We start from the raw sequence: 18,245 nt of genomic DNA, 5'->3' as shown, positions 1-18,245 counted from the left end.
TCACCATGTATTGGAACGGACCGACATGTTCGAAACTTGTCGACGAAATTTATCTCTCCATCGACCGCAGACAATTGGTGTATCGCACCCTTCTTGCCATCAATTTGAGTCGCAGAGACGACCTCCACAGCTGTGCTACCAGGACTACTGCACCTACCCGTGGGGGGAGACACGGTTGTCGACACCATCGACACCACCATCGCTGGTGACATTGCCATCGCTGGTGACAACACCTTCACAGGTGGCAGCACCATCACTGCTGTCGGACCATTTGCCATCACACCTCCGTACTATTGCTTCCAGCAGCGACCATGTCTCTCGCGAACTCCTCGTAGAATGCCTATAGTCAAAGTCTTCCGGCGGTACAATGCCAAATTCAGCCGCGTTGCATTCTCCCAAGCCTCACCTCTATTTCGACCGGGTAAAACAAGACATCGGCAAATCGCGATGGCTGAAGATCGAGACGATGTCTGGACTGACTACGAGAACGACGGCGCCTCTGATCACTCTGATTATTATTCCGACCGCTCCCACGCCTCGACTGCTGAGCAGCGCGATCTTCACAGCTACTGGGCAGCCGAGGAAGAAGAAAAAGATGCGCAAGAGAGACGGCGTCTTCAGCGCATTTGGCAGCGTCAACGACTACAAGACGTCCGCCGCCGTTTGCAGGAGAAACTCGAAGATCTCGATAACAGACCGCCAGACGTGTGGTGGGAGGTGGTGAGGCACTGTGTGGCGGAGAGGTTGCAGTCGGTGGAATCCGAACTTGGGGTTGAAGTCGTGCCTCTTCCTTCAGAAAAGTCTGAGAATTCATGGCCCACCATGCGTCTCATCACAGCACTCCTCATCCTCACCCTCTTCTGCTGCCAACTCTACGCCATCCACACAGCACGTCAGTCAGTCGAATCATCATCACTCGGATCGCGCTACATCGCTACGCTCCCCGCCGTGCAGACATTCCCACCCTTGGACCTGACCATATGCCACCTCCGCACTCCCGAGATGGAGCGTATCCGTGGATTTCGTCCGATCTGGCAGATGCTGGAACGAGCGACGACTCAATCAGCGGGAGACGTCACAGATTTCAACACTGCATTGGCGTCATCAACTGCGAGGTGGAATGAGACGTTGTACGAGGCCGCGCAAGCAGATGAGCGGGCACGAAGCAGGGAGTGGCTGCTTCTCGGCGGTCTTGTCCGAGATCTCGAATGGGCTGGTCTGTCCTTTCCACAATCGGTCTGGGCGGGAGGCGAGGCAATGGCCGCTGTTGATGCCGCCACGATGGAGTACCGCGAGAAATGGGTGGAACGGATGCGACTGATTGAGGGACAGTGGCGGATCTTGTCCTCCGGGCTGAGCAGCGAGGCGAGAGTGGTCCGGCATCTCCGACACGAGGCGTTGAGATTTGCGAGCATGAGCGCACGAGAGGAACAGGGAAGGGAGGCTGCGGTGAGAAAGTTGGGAGATGTGCTGGATCTGGTTGGTTCGAGACTGCAGCGTGCGGTGGAGCTGGCTGATGAGGGGAGGCGGCAATGGCTGATAGCGGCGGAGAATCAGAGGGAGCGGAACGACGAGGTCATGGATCGAGTGGCGGCGAGGAGGAAATGTAGTGGAGGGGCCGTGGGGTGGTGGTGGCGGTGGGAGCGGAGCGGAGGGGTGGTGAAGTGAATCCATCCAAACGCCGGTCAGAGATGTACCGTGAACATTTCAGACCATGCAGTTCCAAGCTTCGACCTCATCCCAAGACAAATGTCGCATCGCATATCGCGGTGACACAAACGACAAACAACACTTCCGTGCCTGCACTGTCCGCTGGTCTCAGACAGAATGTCCTCCGCCGCCGCCATGATGTCTTTCCTACAGTCTCATTCTCCTCTGACCTTTCTCTTTCCCTCTACCTCATCTTCCTCTCCATCCGACTCCATTCCATCCATGGCATATTCACCATGGACGACCGCCATCCAAACTCCAACTCTCGACCCGCCACGCCTGACCAGACTCACCGGTCCAAGACTGCGAGGACTCCGAAGACCGGCAACGACATGCAGAGAGTGACCCACGGGCTATGGGCAAAGCTCGAGAAGGTCAAGTCTCTAGAGGCGAAGTACCCAGAGTCCAAAGGAACCCGATCCGCACCTCACTCGCCTGTTGAGAGGAAGAGGGAGAGAAATATAAGTGTGGGACGTGATTTGGAGAGATCAATGTCGGTGGGAGGGCACGGGAAAAGCAGGCCGGAGAAGTCACGAAAGGAGAAAGACGAGGACGAGGTCAAGGTGGAAGGCAGAGCGAAGAACGCACATCATGGGTCACGGAAGGAGGAGAAGTGTGATGAAGTCCAGCAGGTTCTCCCTCAAAGTTCGACGCCGTGGTGGTCGTGGCGAAAGTCACCGCCGCCTGTACATCAGCCACAACATCCTTCGCAGCAATTCAATCCTCAACACTCGCCGCCGCAATACAACCCTCAACATCCACCGCAATACAACCATCAAGACCCATGCTGGCATTACAACCCTCAACTCCCACCTCAGCCGCCATACAACCCTCCCCACCCGCCGCCATCCAATGTCCACCGAGAGGACTCTCCAGAAACCGAATGCGAGGAATTTCGAAAGCACTGCTGTGAGTCTTGTTTACCGTTGGTGTCGTGGTTCTTTTGGACTTCCGTCGCGGTGTTGCTCGCGTTCGTGCGTTGGGGTTGGTGGATTTGGATGAGCATTTGGCCGCCACTTGCGAAGACGATTTGGAAGAAGGTTGGTTTGGCGATCTGGAAGACGGAGTGGACGAAATCTTTGGAGGCGGTTCGGAAGAAGGAGTGGAAGAAGGACGCAGTGAACCAGTCAGTCATACCTCCCGAAGAAGCCATACCTCCGGTCGTGGAGGAGGAGAAGGCCAAGAAATGCTCACCAAAATCGCCACATCCAGGATCGGAAACTCTGCATGTTCTTCCCAACACGCCGCAGGACCAGAAACCCCAACGTCCTTCTGTCTGGCCATGTTCATTCTCGATCGCCGTCCTTGTCGCTATTGTCGGCATCATCATCGCCTTGCTCGTCCTACTCTGCAGAGTCTTCAATCCCAATCTGACTCAATCTCCCGACCAGCCAGTTGACGCCCTTATCAAGGCCACTAACACTATTGCCGCTGCACTGGAGCCTCTCATCGATACAGCTCAATGGCAGGTTTATTCCAAATTGGCCGCCTGTGAGTTTGTCGAGGCGGCGGCGAATGTTTCCCACAACCCATTCCAGTACGACGTGTTTCGACAAGCTCGTAAGAAAGGTGGTTCGGGATGGGGATGTCCTTCGCCCAATATGCCGGACGTGAGGAGTCCTGACGAGGGTTTGGCGAGGCTGGGATTGAAGTTGGCGGTTGAGATGCGGTATGTCTTGCTCTCGTTTGTCGGTCGGAACTTTATACATACTAACGCAACATAGCAACATCCAGGCTCTCCTCCGCCGCTCCTCCTCCGAATCCCTCGCCGCTGCGCGCGGAGCCGCTCACATTGCCACTCGCATCAGGACCGCCGCTGTTGACTCCAACACATGCCGCATTCCCGACACTCTCTCATCGAAAGTCTCTTCTCCTCTTTTCCCATGCCTTTCACCTCTCGATCCAATTATCACCGTCCTGAATGATGGCATCGCCGACCTGAACCACACACTCACCTCCTTCGCCGCTTCGCATATCTCTCTGCTCACCGCCCTCGAGGAGTCCGCCACGATCTGCCAGACTCGCCTCGCGGACTGGAACGAAGCCAAGTCCGGCCCACGTAAGATCAGAGGCGTGCGGTTGGCTGACCGTGCCGAAGCTATTTGCAGTCAATTCGCCAAGAAGGTTGAGCAGCGGATACTCTTCCCACAGCTGAGCGAGGAGAGTCAGAGGATGAATGACATTGTTGAGGCGCGGGCTAGAAATGAGGAGGATGACGAGGAGGATGATAACCAGGACAACCTTGCACCCTTTCTCGAAGCGAGGAGAATGATGGACGAGGCGATGGGAGTGCTGCGTGGCGTTACTACGTCCGACTGGAAGCGGCGCGATGGCGTTCCCTTCGACTGGGTCCACCAGTCTGCTCGAGCTCCCGCCACGACCATAATCACCGGCGATATCGCCCCGTTGGCCAGTTCCAAGAAGCAGCAGCGGCGATGCAGGGCCCTCGGCGCGCCTTTGTCCTCGAGCTCGCCGGGACTGGTGGAGGAGGCCGATGAGGATGGGCAGGACGACGTCGAGGAGCACGCTGCTTGGGCGTCAACGCTGCACCAGACCCTTCTCAATATGGAGAAGTCGGCGCAGTTGGCCGGGACGTTGACGGGAGTGGAGGATGTTGTGAGGAAGCAGTGATGAGGGATTGCGGATTGGGAAATGGGAAATGGGTGGCTGGTGGAATTTGAAAGATGTAATCGTTATCCAGGGATTTAGCAAAGAGACCGAATCCGATGGTGCTCTTCGCTGCAGGAGCTGTGCTTTGTTCGGACTTGGGTTGAATCTTGCTCTCACGTGTGTAGGTCGACGATAGCGACACGAGGCTGGCGTATATGTACGGATTATTCACGCGCTTCGTCGACCACTGAATCCAAGGCAATCACGACCGACGCATCCGGAGTGTCTTCGCCAAAGGACTCTTTCAGCTGATCGCAGCGACGACGATGGAACCGAGCTAACTGTAAAACCTCTCCGGCCGATAATTAGACTTCTCGCTCGGTCTTGACATGGCCACAGTATCAATGCAGCGGCCGCGGGCCACGTACGGCAAGACCGCGCGGTTGGTTCACTTGTGGAATTTTTCACCGATCTGGATTCCCTGGATGATGAACTCGCTGCGTTGATCATATCTATCTCTTGAAATGCTCGATTGCCGCAGCTGGCGTTAGTAATAAAGGCAGCGGGCTACGAGGAGGATTCCTGCGAAGAAACGCCGCCTCGGGAACGGTAATAGAGGCCGCGCCTTCCTCCCCTCGAACGAATGTTCTTGAAGCAGGATAAGTCCAACACGCACACGCAGGGCGGCTGGACTCCACCTTGACCTGATATCGTCCCTCTTGCGGAGTGGTGGTGTTACAGCGAAGACACCTTATGCGTATTGCGTGATCGTAGCGTTCACTTGCTATGTGAGTATCATGCATAGTAAGTCTTCCACGCACATAGTTTCAGACGTGGAAATGTTCTTTCGATCGGTCGGACAAAGTGGCTAGCAGCTCTCGGCACTGGTGGAGGCCCGGAGACCGGCGTCTTTTGGACCCTCGCGACAACATGGACAGTCTGGAGGGTATGGATTGTCACGCGTTGATGACTTCGTTGGAGTTTGGGGTCGGATTGTTCGGAGCGGTAACAGTCTCCTCGGCTTACAGAAGTTGGGGTGGATGGCGGTGTGCTGTGCCCTGCTGGGTCTTCGCCACGGCCCACGGCCATTGCGAGATGCAATATACTCCAGATGTCCTGGGTGTGTATCAAGAGGCGTCTGAGACGAAGGGAATGTGGCCAGTAACCCGTGCGTAGACCGCAGATTTGCGGGTCGCTTCGCAGGCAAGGAGGAGAAGCAGCCGAGTCTTGGGTCGATGAGGGAGCTGGGCGACGATGGTGATGATGATTTGGTCGGGACTGCGACGCAGAGAGAGAAGACAACGAATCCGGACGATGGGCGCATTGGCATACAGCCGCCTTTGGGTAGAGAGGTCAATTTGGACGCGGATTGAACTCGGTCGTGGCAGGCGTCGGCATGGGAGATGAGGGAAGCTGGCGACATCGGACAGCGTCGTCGAGAGGGAGAGATTGGGTACTGATGCTTATAACACATCCGAGGGCTGACGGGCTCAGCGATTGCCGCCCTTCGACCTCGTCCATGCAATGACACTCTCGGTTTGATCAAGTCTTTATGCGATAGACGGGTTGAAACTTGAAAACTGCATAGAACGTAGAGTAGGCTATGCTCTGTGATCTGACATGTTTTTAAATTGCCTTTGCGAGGTGGTGTTGAGATATATTCGATAGCAACAACGAATTGTTTCGTTAGCCCTCGATCAATCGCTGAGGACTCAGTTAGCGCAGATTTGGTGCGATTAGCGCCAAACCTTACGTATACATAAGAGAAAGTGAATCTCCTTCAGCGAGTCCGAAGTCTCCCGAGTTGAAACATCCGAAATCTTCCGACTGCTCTCCATCACCGGAATTGCGCGAACGTCTCCGGCGCCTCTACAGCGACATGCCTGTTTCAGGGAAGGCTTCTTCTCAGGATGACAATGGCATTGCATTCCTCACTGACCTCACACAATTGAATTCGACCCATTCGTGGTCCAAGCCGGTGAAAACCATGACCTCGTCTTCGCCAGTTTAAACTCCACAACCTCACTCTCCAGAGCCACCACCGCCGGCATCCAGACCACGTATATACGTGACGACCGCAACCATGTCGAGCAGGAGACCGTGCCCTACGCTATCGATTCGCCCTTTCCTCACCTCCGCTTGCAACAAGCGCAATTCGGGAGAAAGTGCTGGCTTCGAGGACGGCGAAGAGGAAGAGATGTGCGATTTGGGTTGATGCGCGATCTGTACGAAGGACTACTGCAGCACTCGTACACCTCGCCAACACTGAACTCATGTGTCCTTGAGGCTGCTCCGAGGACAACGTTGGATCATGACTATGAGATGGGGACGTTCATCTCCAGCAAGTAAGCGAGCAAGCGAACAGCGCACCGACGCGAGCGGGCAAACCTGGCCGTGCTACGCTCACGACTACCTTGACCTTCCTCCTCACCTATCATGGCCCACGACTTCGAACACGACCTGGACGGCTTCGACGACGGCGCTTGGCTGTATGTGGAGGAGGAAAGAATGGCGAAGAGGAAGATGCGAATGAGGTCGGGTTGGTGGGCGATCTGTTTGAAACCAGGCGAAGGAGTCCAGCAAGATGAAGAAGTCGCAGTGAGATGAAGGGACTGCTGGGATACGAAGAGATCGCGACAAGATGCAAGGACATGACCGGACAGACGATGGACATGATTGAAAAGGGACCTGAAGCGATCATGCGATGTCGTTACTTCTCTCTCCTACGGCGTCTGCGATGACTCGCAGTCAGAGTCCTTCCATCTCCTCATTGCCATCCCACGCAAGCCAACACAGATCTCTCCCTCTCAATACGCACTCACCGATCCAGATCCTCAAGCATCAATCGACATCATCAGCAAAACCATCTCCTCCCTCTTGACCCTCAACTTCTTCTCGAGCCTCTCTTCCTCGGCCTTCCTCGCGGCTATACTCTTGATCAACACCTCACGTTGCTTGTAGAGTTGGTCGAGCTTGGTCTTGTTGACTTTGGCCATGTAGAGCTTGGCTTGGTTGAGTTTGGTCTCGAGGACGTCGTCTTTCTGCGCGGGTTCGTTGGTCGTCTTGAGCAGATGGGCTGGAGCTGTGAGAGACAGGGTGTGTTAGCGAGAAACTGTTCAAAGGGGGTTGAAGACGAAGTGAGGACGTACCAGGCTTGATCTGGCGAGGAGTGCTCTTGACTTTGGCCGTGATGATCGGAGCAGGAGTCTTGGGCTCATCAACGGCGGCTGCTGCGAGAGTCGCTTTGCGTGGGTGACCTTTGGAGTGGGACTGCTGGGCAGCGGACTTGTGTGGCTGCTGCTGCACTCTCGTGGCGTACGCATTTTCCAGGCGAGCAAGTGAGTCTCCATCGTCGAGCGCGTTTTCTTCATGCTCGACATGTTTGACTCCTTCCTTTCCATGTTCACCATCTCCGACCTCCTCCTCTCCATTCTCCACTTCTTCGACTTTCTTCTCATGCTTAATTTCTTCGACTCCCTCCTCTCCCACTCTATCCTCCCCACCTTTCCGACCCCTCATCTCCATCCACAACCCTCCCACCTCCCCACTCAAAACCCCCACCTCCTTCGCCGTCGCCGCCCTCCCATCCCCCTCCCTCTTCACCCCTAAAAACTTCTTGATCAAAATCGACCCAACCCGAAACGCCACCTCACATACTTCTTCCTCGTTCTGCAGACCCTGGATGTAGTTCATCTTCTCGAGCAGATGGAGGAGGTTGGTGGCGTCTGGCATGTGGTAGCGGTCGAGGGCGTATTTGGAGCACCAGGTTGTGAGGATGGTGAGGGAGTGAGGGTGCGGTTTGAGGGGGTGGGAGCGGGCGTTGGCTGCGTTGCGGGAGAGGAGTTGAGTTGGGGTGAGGAGCGTGAGGCCGAAGGTTGGTGGTGCGGGAGGCATGGTTGGTAAAGAGGTTGAGAGGTTGTGGGGGTTGACTGAGCGGTCAACGAGATTGAGAGGGACGTACTGTGGGTGTGTATGGGAGGGATGGGTTTCTTGGGAAGAACGTAGGATTGTTAATTGATGGCGAATGGCAGGATACTTGAAGGGATCTGGAAGGACGGCACGAATGCTGGCGCCGGGACCGATGCTCACGGTTCATGCTGCTGTCACCGACTACTGCGACGCCGACTCTGCTGTCGCCGCAACTGGCGCCGTCCATGCTACTTTCACCACCCACTGCAACGCCAGGTCGGTTTCCGAATCCGTTCGTCGTATGCAGCGCAGCTAGGACTGCCGACGAGCTCGGTGCTGAATTCACCATCGCCTATGACAGCAGGACTGCCGTCAAAGTCAGTGCTGATCTTCACGTAGTATGTAGCAACGAGGTCGATGGTGGATTCAACACAGTACGCAGCAGCAAGATCGCCGTCAAAGTCCGTACTAATCTTATTGTCGTACACAGAAGTTGCCAACAGCAGCCGTATTCCTGGAGAGAAGACGTGTCGGCTATTGTCAGTCAGTGCACTGTAGAAGCCTTGAGGCCCATCACGGAATGTCTTGAGATTCCTCCACTTCCTCGGCAGAAACAAAAGGCCAAAAACTTTGAAAACTGATCGCATGGCAAAGGGACGTTTTTTCATCAAGGACTGCGTATATCTATCTGCAGTAACTCCGTCGTACATGATCAAGTCCATTAAATCCACTTCAATCCCCGCGCCTTGACTCTTTACCAAAAAGGCATCGCTCACTCCATCCAATGAACCCCATCCCCATCCTCCCAGCCCACCCATCTCTTCACCTACCTACTCACCCACTCACTCCCCCCTACCCCACCAACTCTCATACTCAACCGCCTGCCCCAACAACGCCTTCAAATCCCCACTCCCTAGCGCTTCCTTCATCTCATCCACCAACCGCTTCACCTCCCTCCACTCCCCCTTTTGCGCGGCGGAAGCGCCGGCAACGGCGTTCATGGACACCAGACCGAACATGCCGCGGGTGAGGGAGGTGGCTTCTTGGAGGAGACCGGAGGTGGAGTGACTGGCGTCGGAGTGTGGAGGTCCTGGAGGAGGAGGAGAAGTGGTGGGTGGTGAATGATTGAAAGCGGCGGCCGGGGTGGTCGAGGAGAAGCCCCTGGAGGGGGAGGCGACGATGGGGGCGGGATCGGATGACGATTGGATGGGTTTTGGCGATGAGAATTTTTCGACGTGTTCTGAGTCGTCGTCGAGGTCTGCTGATGAGACATTTTCCTTCTCAACGTCCGCCTCATCACCACCATCTTCCTCATCAGCTCCACCAACAACATCATCCGCCGTAGTAGTCAACTCCCCCACCCACTCCTCAAGAAGCAGCCCACCATTCATCAAAGCGTAATGCTGCACCGTCTGATCCCTCCTCCCTTCTTCCATCCCTCTCATCCCAGCACTAAACCCCCAGAAAAAACCCTCCAGTCAGAATCAAGCCGTCCGAGCACACCCGAGAAAAAAAGAACACTCGAAACTCACCTCCTCCGCATCATCATCAACGACCCATCATCACACCACCACTTCTTCTTCTTCTCCAACCATCGTATTTCCCGCTCGAGCACTTCCAACGCTTGCGATGACTGAGTTTGCAAGAGTTGGAGACTTTGGCGCTGGCACGAGAGGTGCGAGATTTCCGTTCTCTTGCGGCGGCGGGCTTGGAGGGGGGTCATTGTTGTTGTTGGCGCACACCACCATAAGGAGATTTGGATAGTGTTGAGCCTCGAATTGGATTGAATGGGGTTTCTTCGTCTGGAAAGAGGTTTTTGGAGGAGGGAAGGGACATCTATAAGACTTTTGTCGTGTTTGATCGGGAGTGATGTGATGTGAGCCGTTCCTTGAGTACATTTGACTTTGCTGTTCCTGATGGCGTCGGTGTCCCTCGTGCCGTCAACGGTGACGGCTGCGGAAACGGTGATGTTGCGGTGATGTAGCCCGTGACGGGACGAGGGAAGGTATGCTGATGTGCGTGCTACGGTGAGTTTGGTACCGCCTTCTCGCTGGCATTCTTGCTGCTAAGGACTGGGTTGAGATTAGCACTAGCCTTACAGTTATGCCGACCCCTCTGGGCGATGGTGGATTCAGCACTAACTTCGCCGGTAGTTTTGCTGCTGTGGGTGATGGTGAATTTAGCACTAACTTCGCCGGTCGTCCTGCTGGCTGCTGTGGGTGATGGTGAACTCAGCACCGACGGCGACCGAACCCGCTGCGTACGGTGTTGAATTCAGCATCGACGGTGACCTCGCCGCTGCATACTACGTGAAGATCAGCACCGACTTCGCCGGAGCTGCTGCTGCTGCTGCTGTGGGCGATAGTGAACTCAGCACTGACCTCACCGCCATTCCTGCTGCTGGGGTGCATACTGTGTTGAACGAAGGCAGCATCTCCAGCACCGACTTTTCCTCCTTCCTGAGGTCAAACCCACCACTCCACTTCAGAGCAACAGCGTCCCCTATTGCTTCCCTCTGCAATCCCGTCTCTTTGAATCCCATCTCCAATCTCATCTCCAATCTCATCTCGGATCCGGCTGCTTCCTCAACTTCCTCTTCCTTATACCTGCAGATCGCCCACAGATTGCCTGCAGATCAACCGCATTTTCGCTTGCAGATCAACCGCATTTTCGCTTGCATTTTCGCTTGCTTGCCTGCTTGAAGGACACTATCGACACTATCGACCCAACGAAAGACGCAAGGAGACGCAAGGGAAGGAAAGGAGAGGAAAGGACAGGAGGACGCCGAAAATGGGAATGGGAAGCAGGCAGAAGAAACACGACTATCGTCTTGCGAGACCGGTTGTTGAGGAGTTTTTGAGGAGGTAAGTTTTTTTCCGTTTTTTTGCTGGGCTGGAGATGGGCTGGAGCTGGAACTGCTTGGACAGCTGGACTTGGGCTGGGTCTGGGCTGAATGGCTAGACCTGCTTGGACTTGCATGGACGGCTGGACCTGGACTGAACGTGAGCCTGGACGGCTGGATATGGGCTGGACGGCTGGACGTGAAGAGATATGGTCTGAGGCTAGATCTGCCTGGACGGCTGGGTCGGTTTGGACGGCTGGACCTGCTTGGACCTGCGTGGACGGCTGGACTTGCTTAGACAGCTGGACTTGCTTACCCGGCTGCGACTCCCGTCTGGATCTGTCTGGATCTGCCTGGATGTGAGACTGCCTGGATCTGAGGTTACCCGGCTGCGACTCCGTCCGAGATGTGGGACTACCTGGACGTGAGACTACCTGCCTTCTTAACCGGTCTTGATAGGGCTATCAACCTAAGCTCTTCTCCGCTCGGGTTGTGGCTTATCAAGCCGAGTCGACCGGGCTGTGATGTCGAGCTGTTGAGCTGACCTTTCGACTGGGCTAGGATGTCGAGCTGGGCTGGGATGTCGAGCTGTGATGTTGATCTGAGCTGACCCTCCGCCTGGAGTGGGCGATTGAGCTGATGAACATTGTCGAGCTGGGCTGTTGAGCTGATCTGAACCTCCGCCTGGAGTGGGCGATTGAGCTGATGAACATTGTCGAGCTGGGCTGTTGAGCTGATCTGAACCTCCGCCTGGAGTGGGCGATTGAGCTGATGAACATTGTCGAGCTGGGCTGTCGAGCTGACGAACTTGTCGAGCTGGGCTGTCGAGCTGATGAACATCGTCGAGCTGGGCTGTTGAGCTGACACCTCCGTCCGGGTCGTGTCGTGGAGCTAGCTGATGGACCCGAGTTGCTGACACGTCGCTGCTCGTCGCTGCTCGTCGCTGCCCGCCGCTGACACGTTTTGCTGGCCTGAAACTGACACATTACTAACCTGACCTGATCTCCAGAACGCCCTTCCTACGATCGCGGACTTGACACCAGACTTGTTGAACACACTCTACGACTCCCTCTCATACGTTGGCTGGACGAGCATAGCGAGTCAGACGACGGAGAGTAAGGAAGAGGAGATGAGGAGTAAAGCGAATCTGCTCAAATGGATACGCAGGAATTTGGGGGAGAGGGATGTGGGGAGGGGGGAGAGGTTTGCGGTAAGTTGTTTCTTTTCTTCGGTGGGGAGGGTTTTGAGGGGAGGGGTGAGGAGGGGTTGGGTTGGGTTCTTAAGCGGCGATGACTAACTGACTGACTAACTGGGTTCTAACTTCTGGTAGGTAGGCGAAAGTTTTGATTGATGGGAGTATGGCTCTGCGAGTAGTGGACGAGGTGGAGGAGACGGGCGGGGATGCGGTTCGGGAGGGTGTGGTGGGAAGAGATGGGCTGGAGGAGAAGCGAAGAGAGGTCGCTGTTGTGGCAGAAGACTCGATTACGGATTGTGTTCTGAAGGTCGAGCCGAGAGAAAGAGACGGGTACGGGGATGCTGGACTAGATGTTTTGATGGAGGATGCGGTGAGTAGTAAGTGTACGCCGCATGCGGAGGAAGAGAATGGTACTGCTGACGCTGACGCTGAAGCTGAGCCGGTTGAGGGTGAGAGTCGTGGAGTTGCGAAGTTGGGACTCGAGCAGGAAGAGAGTGAATGTGGAGTTTTGATTAAGCAAGAGAGGGAGGAGGAGGAAGATGGAGAGGGGAGGGGAGAGGGAAGGGCGGATGAGATGCAAGCGATCTCCGGCCTTCTGCTTCGACGAGGAGGAGAACGGGACCACAGCGCTGTTGACAAGGAGAATAAAGAAATGCTGCTCGCTCTGGCGAAATTAGAGAAGGAGGAACATGCTGCCGGGAAGAAATCGTCGACGGTGGAGGTATCGTTTAAGAAGAAGGAAGAGAAGAAGAAGGAGAAAAATAAGAAGGAATTGCCGGCTAGGAAGATGGGGAAGAAGAGTCGGGTGGAAAAGGGGAAGGAAACGGAGGAGAAGGAGAAGAGGGCAGAGACTGGGTCGTTCCATGAAAGAGTCGCTGGAGAGGAAATTAACCTGGATGTGCTGACGAAGTCGCACCACCACAACGACACGGACACGGCGAATAGAGGCACGATTGCTGAGGCGTACGTTCTTCTCGACATCGCCGAGAAGCACGCTCAATCCGAGGCCATCCCCGTCCTTCACCACCAGATCGTCTCCGCCGGCGGAGGTACAGCTCGAGGCCACCGCATGTCCACAAGTCGAGAAGTCGTACCGCCGCAGTCGAGTCCTCAAAGGCATACTACCACCGCTACTACAATCGCTCCGACGACGACGACATCCGACAAAGCGACCGCTTAGGAAATTTTGCAATCCCTCTTCTATAGAGCGGATGCGTTGTTCGAGAAGGAAAACTTTGTCGGCTGTTTGGTAGAGATTTCGAGGGCGACGGGAATTGTGGTGGGGTTTGTAAGGGATAGGGAGAGGGCGGAGGAGGAGGTAACCGAGGAGGAGGATAGTAAGGAGGTGTAGGTGGATGACGATGGCGATGATGATGGTGACGAGGCTGTATAGGAGTAGGAAATTGGCGATCTCGGGTCAATGTGATAGATGGAGGATGAGCTTGATGGTCGTCAAAGGAAGACGTGCGGTCAAGACGGATGCCTGAGGTTGAACATCGTTGCGGTCGGCCAGAAGTCATGTTCGGGCGAGTCCTTATGGCCAGCGAAGCGTCGTAGCGTCGTAGAGGAGTCGTAGAGGAAGGATGAAGTGAGATGAAGTGAGGTGAGATGAGGTGAGTGAGGTGAGATGAGGTGAAGTGAGGTGCAGTTCACGACGAATGTCACCAGCGACACGTGACCATTTGATCCAAATGACGACACATGCGAGATCCACCGCTTCCCACTTCCATCCGGACCCGGCTGTTTGTTTCCCTTCCTCACCTTTATCCTCTTGCTGCTTTCCTTCTCTCTCTGTATACCGCTTGCGCTTGCACTTCTCTGCTGGAGAGGGGAGCGAGAGAGATGGAATTCGTGGAGAGGATGAGGAGTGGACTTGGAGAGGTGAAGGCGGGAGATGATGGAGGAGGAGTGAGGTTGGAGGTGACATTCGGTGGGATGTCTGTCACTTCGCTGAGCTTGAGGCGCGACACGCGATCTGACATGGATGAGGTGCTGAGGTGGATGTTGGACGCCGGATGCGATGTGCTCGCTGAATGCACCGCGGCCTTCGGATGCAATGTGCACACTGTGGGTTCGGCGTGTCCCTTCGCATTCAACGCCACCTTCTGATTTCAACATCGGCATTGATTCCACGCTGGCCACTGATTTCACCGTGTCCTGAAACTTCACCCTGGACCTCGACATCACTACCAACTTCACCCTGGACCTCGACTTCACCACGTCCACCAATTCCAACATCTACACTGCCATCACGCCTCTGCTTGCCGTCTCGGCCATCATCAATATCGCCTCCGTTCCAGACGCTGACCGCAACCGCGACCGCAATGTCTCCGGTAGAACTTCTCCTCCCCATCACGACCGCTAATCTTCATAACAAGTACACCTCCCATCCTCCTACTCTTTCTTCCCTCTTTCCTCTTCCCTCTTCCCTGCCCACAAGACCGCAAAAACTGGCCGCTTTCCATCTCGCTTTCCATCCCACCGCCTCCAACAAAAAGAACACCAACCCTCCCACCACCACCAAACCATGTCTTCGGACCCCCACTCCGCCATCACAGCCTGGGACGACGGCGGACAACTCTCCTCGTTCGAAGACGACGACGACAACGACATCAATGACCGATTTTCCAACTACGAGGATAATGATCGTTTTACTTGTGTTGTTGATGTCTCCTCTGCCTCTTCTGCCGCGAGTGATGCGAGTGGAGTGAGTGAGGAAGATGTTTACGAGCAAACCCTTGCCGAAGAAGTCGCTTCCCTCGCTGGGGCCAACGACGAGGAGGTTGAGGATGAGGTTGAAGTTGAGGTTGATGGTGGAAGGGATCTGGATATGAACCGCGTACGTCACCCCCCTCCTCTCATCCCATTTCATCCCAAGCCATCCCAAGCCATATCTTTCCTCGCTCCACCCTGGTCATCCGCTCCACCCTGCTATCCGCTCCGCCCTGTTCATCCGCTTCGCCCTGCTAATCCACTCCGCCGGTGGTGCCTGTAGATGTACGAAAATGCCTCCTACCACGAAGTCCTCGCCGGCAAACAATTCCGCTTCTCCCCGCTCTGGGTCCGTAGAGCTCTTGCTTGGTAAGAAAAAGAGCCTCTATTCATCCCCCACTTATCCATCCTTTATCCAGCCCTCATCCATTCCTCACTGTGTCCAACATCCCTCATCCATCCCTCACTTTCCACGATATCCCCTGCTAACCATATACCCTTCTCTTTGCTTCCCAGGTGTGCGAAGCATCAAGTCTCCGCCCATTGCCTCCCGAGAGACTCAAAGGAGATGATTGAGTAAGTCCCTTACCCCCTTCCTTCCCTTCCTTCCCTTCCCGTCCTCGACAAGCACCATGAGGGAGGGGAGGTTGAGAGGAGGATTGCTGACTCGACTCGCTTTGCTAACTCGACTCGCTTCGCTAACTCGACTCGCTTCGCTCGTCTAGATTCATGCACGCCGTCGACTGGCCCGTCACCGACCCCCTCCTCTTCGAAACCCTCGGCATCAAACTTCTCAGTTGGGTCGGGAGGTGGATTACGAATGAGAAGCTTTCTCCTGGCATAATCGAGTCCAAAGTCGACCCCAAAAAAGTCCGCAAGGCTGACTGGAGTGCTGTCTGGGTAAGCCTCTTCTCTCTTGATTACTGCATGTCTATTCGAGGTGAGGTGGGAACTAACTGAAAGGGGTGGTTTTTAGGCTGCTCATACGGAAGCTTGGATCGATGTTGAGTTTGAGTTTGTGTTGGGGAAGACGGATCCGGGAGTGCCGAAGGGATGGGAGGGATTGCCGCCACGTGCGCCCGTTCCGCGTGGATACAAGTCTCCGGCTACTTTGGTCAACACCGCGGCTGAGTTTTTGGAGTTGTTCGACTTTGAAGTTCCGGTCCAGCAGAAGATCGTTCCTGTGAAGAAGAAGACCAACTCGACGCAGAAGGCTATCCAGCAGAAGACTGAGGTGCCGGCTCAGAAGATTGTCGCCGGCGAGAAGTCCGTTCCGATCCAGCAGCGGCCCGCTCAGCTTCTCACCCACAAGATCATCGACACCCAGAGGACCGACAACCCTTTCCAGCAGAAGACTGCCTCGACGAAGAAGATCGTTCCGGCTCAGAAGATCACCACCATCGAAAAGCCCGATCCGATTCAGAAAATCATCCAGAAGACTATTGCAACGCAGCAAAAGTCCAATCCCTTCCAGCAGAACCCGACCTCGGTCCAGCAGAAGACTGCCTCGAGCCAGAAGATCCCGGCTCAGGCTCAGAAGTCCATGGTCATCCAGGAGACGATTCCTGGTCAGAAGATGAAGAACAATCCCTTCCAGCAAAACCGGGCCTCAAGCCAGAAGACCGTCCAGAAGAAGCCTCCCGCCACGAAGCCCGTCCAGAAGTCGACCACCACCATCAACAACTCTCCCGCCACGAAATCCGTCCCTACCCAGAAACCCAAGCACAATACCATTCCCGTCCAATTCTTCAAATCCGTGCTGGAAGACGGAGAATTCATCAAGTGGATCACTTCCGAGGACCCTCACGCTTACCCTCTGACTCCCCTCCAAGCCGTGCAGTTCACGGAGTGTAAAGACCACCCTCAATTTTTGGGTTGGTGGAAGGGGGAGATCAAGGCGAAACTCAAGAGGGGTGCCATCGAGTTTTATCAGCAGCAGAACGAGCAGCAGGACGAGCAGGATGAGGTGGAGTATGAGCAGGATGAGGTGGAGTATGAGCAGGATGAGGTGGAGTATGAGCAGGACGAGCAGATCAAGGCAAAATCGAAGGCGGATGCGATTGAGAAGGAGATTGAGGAGCACGAGATGATGCCGCAAGTGCAGAAGGTCGTCATGGGCAAGGAAATGGAGAAGGTCGTTCAGAACAACGGCGAGAAGGAGAAGGTTGTCCCAGGCAAGGAGAAGGCAGTGGTTGGAAAGGGCAAGAAGACGGCCAAGACGGCCAAGACTCACCCCGTTGTTGTGGTCAAGAAGGTTCATGCTACGAGACTTGCGGCGAGGAAGAGTGCTGCGAAGGAGAATGCTGCGAAGGAAAAGAAGATGGGTGCTGCGGAGAGGATGGGTGGTGGAGTTCAGGTTGAGGGAGGGATGAGTTTTGTTGAGGTCTGATCGGTGGATCAAGGATGAGGTATTGGTGCTGTCGATACCGGTAGAGGAGATGGATGGTACGGAATGAGGATGATACAAGACGAGAGCTGCGAGGGAGATGAGAGCTGCGAGGAAGATGGACTGGGAAATGCTGCATCTCCAAGCCTGCTTGCTGCGACTTGTGCGAGATGCAGTTTTGCTTTTGACGAACTTTGACGACTTTACACTTACGGCCTGATCACGAAGTATATTGGGACAATAAGCTGAGTGAACAAATGATTGCCGGAATACAACGATTTCCTCACTACCTTTCCTGTCAAGAAGGACTTGTACGGTTCTCTTCTACTTGTTCTTCTTCTTCTCCAACGCTTCCTTCGCTAAATTCCAACGTTTCCTGTTCTCCAACCCTCGGTCATCTTCTTCTCCAAGTTCCAACGTTTCCTATTTCCCGACCTTTGCTCACCTCCCTTCTCCTCCAACGTTCCGGAAGTTCTTCTGTCTGGTGTCTTGGTGTTGCGGTATATTCCAATCAATTATGCACGTTCTTAGGTGAAATCCTCGGTCACCCAACCGCATCTCTCACCCGTCCGGTCATAATCGTTCAACCGAGTGACGGCCGCGTCGCCGCCGCTGCTGTTTTTCCCGAGATACTGCTCCTTTGCCACTACAATCGTCGGTGGTTGGCAGTTAGCATTTGACAGCAGTCGTTAGTAGTTAACAGCAATTAACAGCAGTTAACAGCAGTTAGCGGCAGTTGGCGGCTATTAGCGACTGTGAGCTACTTAACTACGATATCGAGAGGAGAGGCCAAACATACGCTTATAATTATTAGCTCTTTAGTTACTTAACCGCATCTCTTACCCTTCCGGTTATACATCCTCTATCCGAGCACTCCGTCG

The 18,245-nt window shown here is 54.9% G+C and overlaps 4 protein-coding genes across 4 annotated transcripts; 3 read left to right on the top strand and 1 right to left on the bottom strand.

The window, feature by feature from the left end:
• Window positions 1–5: 5 nt before the first annotated feature.
• On the top strand, window positions 6–4,571 carry MYCGRDRAFT_97707 (uncharacterized protein; the record flags this gene model as incomplete). Its single annotated transcript, XM_003847253.1, has 5 exons — window positions 6–27; window positions 131–1,637; window positions 1,712–3,379; window positions 3,435–4,326; window positions 4,506–4,571. The coding sequence occupies 5 exons, from the start codon at window positions 6–8 to the stop codon at window positions 4,569–4,571; spliced, it is 4,155 nt and encodes a 1,384-aa protein (XP_003847301.1).
• A 2,583-nt stretch (window positions 4,572–7,154) lies between these two features.
• Window positions 7,155–10,795, bottom strand: MYCGRDRAFT_97706 (uncharacterized protein; the record flags this gene model as incomplete). The annotated part of the gene is made up of 7 exons (XM_003847172.1): window positions 7,155–7,402; window positions 7,470–8,309; window positions 8,495–8,763; window positions 9,076–9,681; window positions 9,762–9,936; window positions 10,420–10,534; window positions 10,643–10,795. The coding sequence occupies 7 exons, from the start codon at window positions 10,793–10,795 to the stop codon at window positions 7,155–7,157; spliced, it is 2,406 nt and encodes an 801-aa protein (XP_003847220.1).
• A 682-nt stretch (window positions 10,796–11,477) lies between these two features.
• On the top strand, window positions 11,478–13,446 carry MYCGRDRAFT_97705 (uncharacterized protein; the record flags this gene model as incomplete). Its single annotated transcript, XM_003847254.1, has 3 exons — window positions 11,478–11,495; window positions 12,081–12,281; window positions 12,406–13,446. 3 exons carry the CDS (start codon window positions 11,478–11,480, stop codon window positions 13,444–13,446), a joined length of 1,260 nt encoding a protein of 419 aa, XP_003847302.1.
• Window positions 13,447–14,793: 1,347 nt separating this feature from the next.
• Window positions 14,794–17,367, top strand: MYCGRDRAFT_111756 (uncharacterized protein; the record flags this gene model as incomplete). The annotated part of the gene is made up of 5 exons (XM_003847255.1): window positions 14,794–15,105; window positions 15,262–15,347; window positions 15,495–15,554; window positions 15,704–15,878; window positions 15,955–17,367. The coding sequence occupies 5 exons, from the start codon at window positions 14,794–14,796 to the stop codon at window positions 17,365–17,367; spliced, it is 2,046 nt and encodes a 681-aa protein (XP_003847303.1).
• Between the last annotated feature and the right edge of the window lie 878 nt (window positions 17,368–18,245).

The sequence above is a fragment of the Zymoseptoria tritici genome, chromosome 16, assembly GCF_000219625.1.
Source record: "Zymoseptoria tritici IPO323 chromosome 16, whole genome shotgun sequence".
Lineage (NCBI taxonomy): Eukaryota > Fungi > Ascomycota > Dothideomycetes > Mycosphaerellales > Mycosphaerellaceae > Zymoseptoria > Zymoseptoria tritici.
The sequence above is the reverse complement of the archived record's forward strand: the minus strand, read 5'-3'. Positions and strand labels throughout refer to the sequence as shown.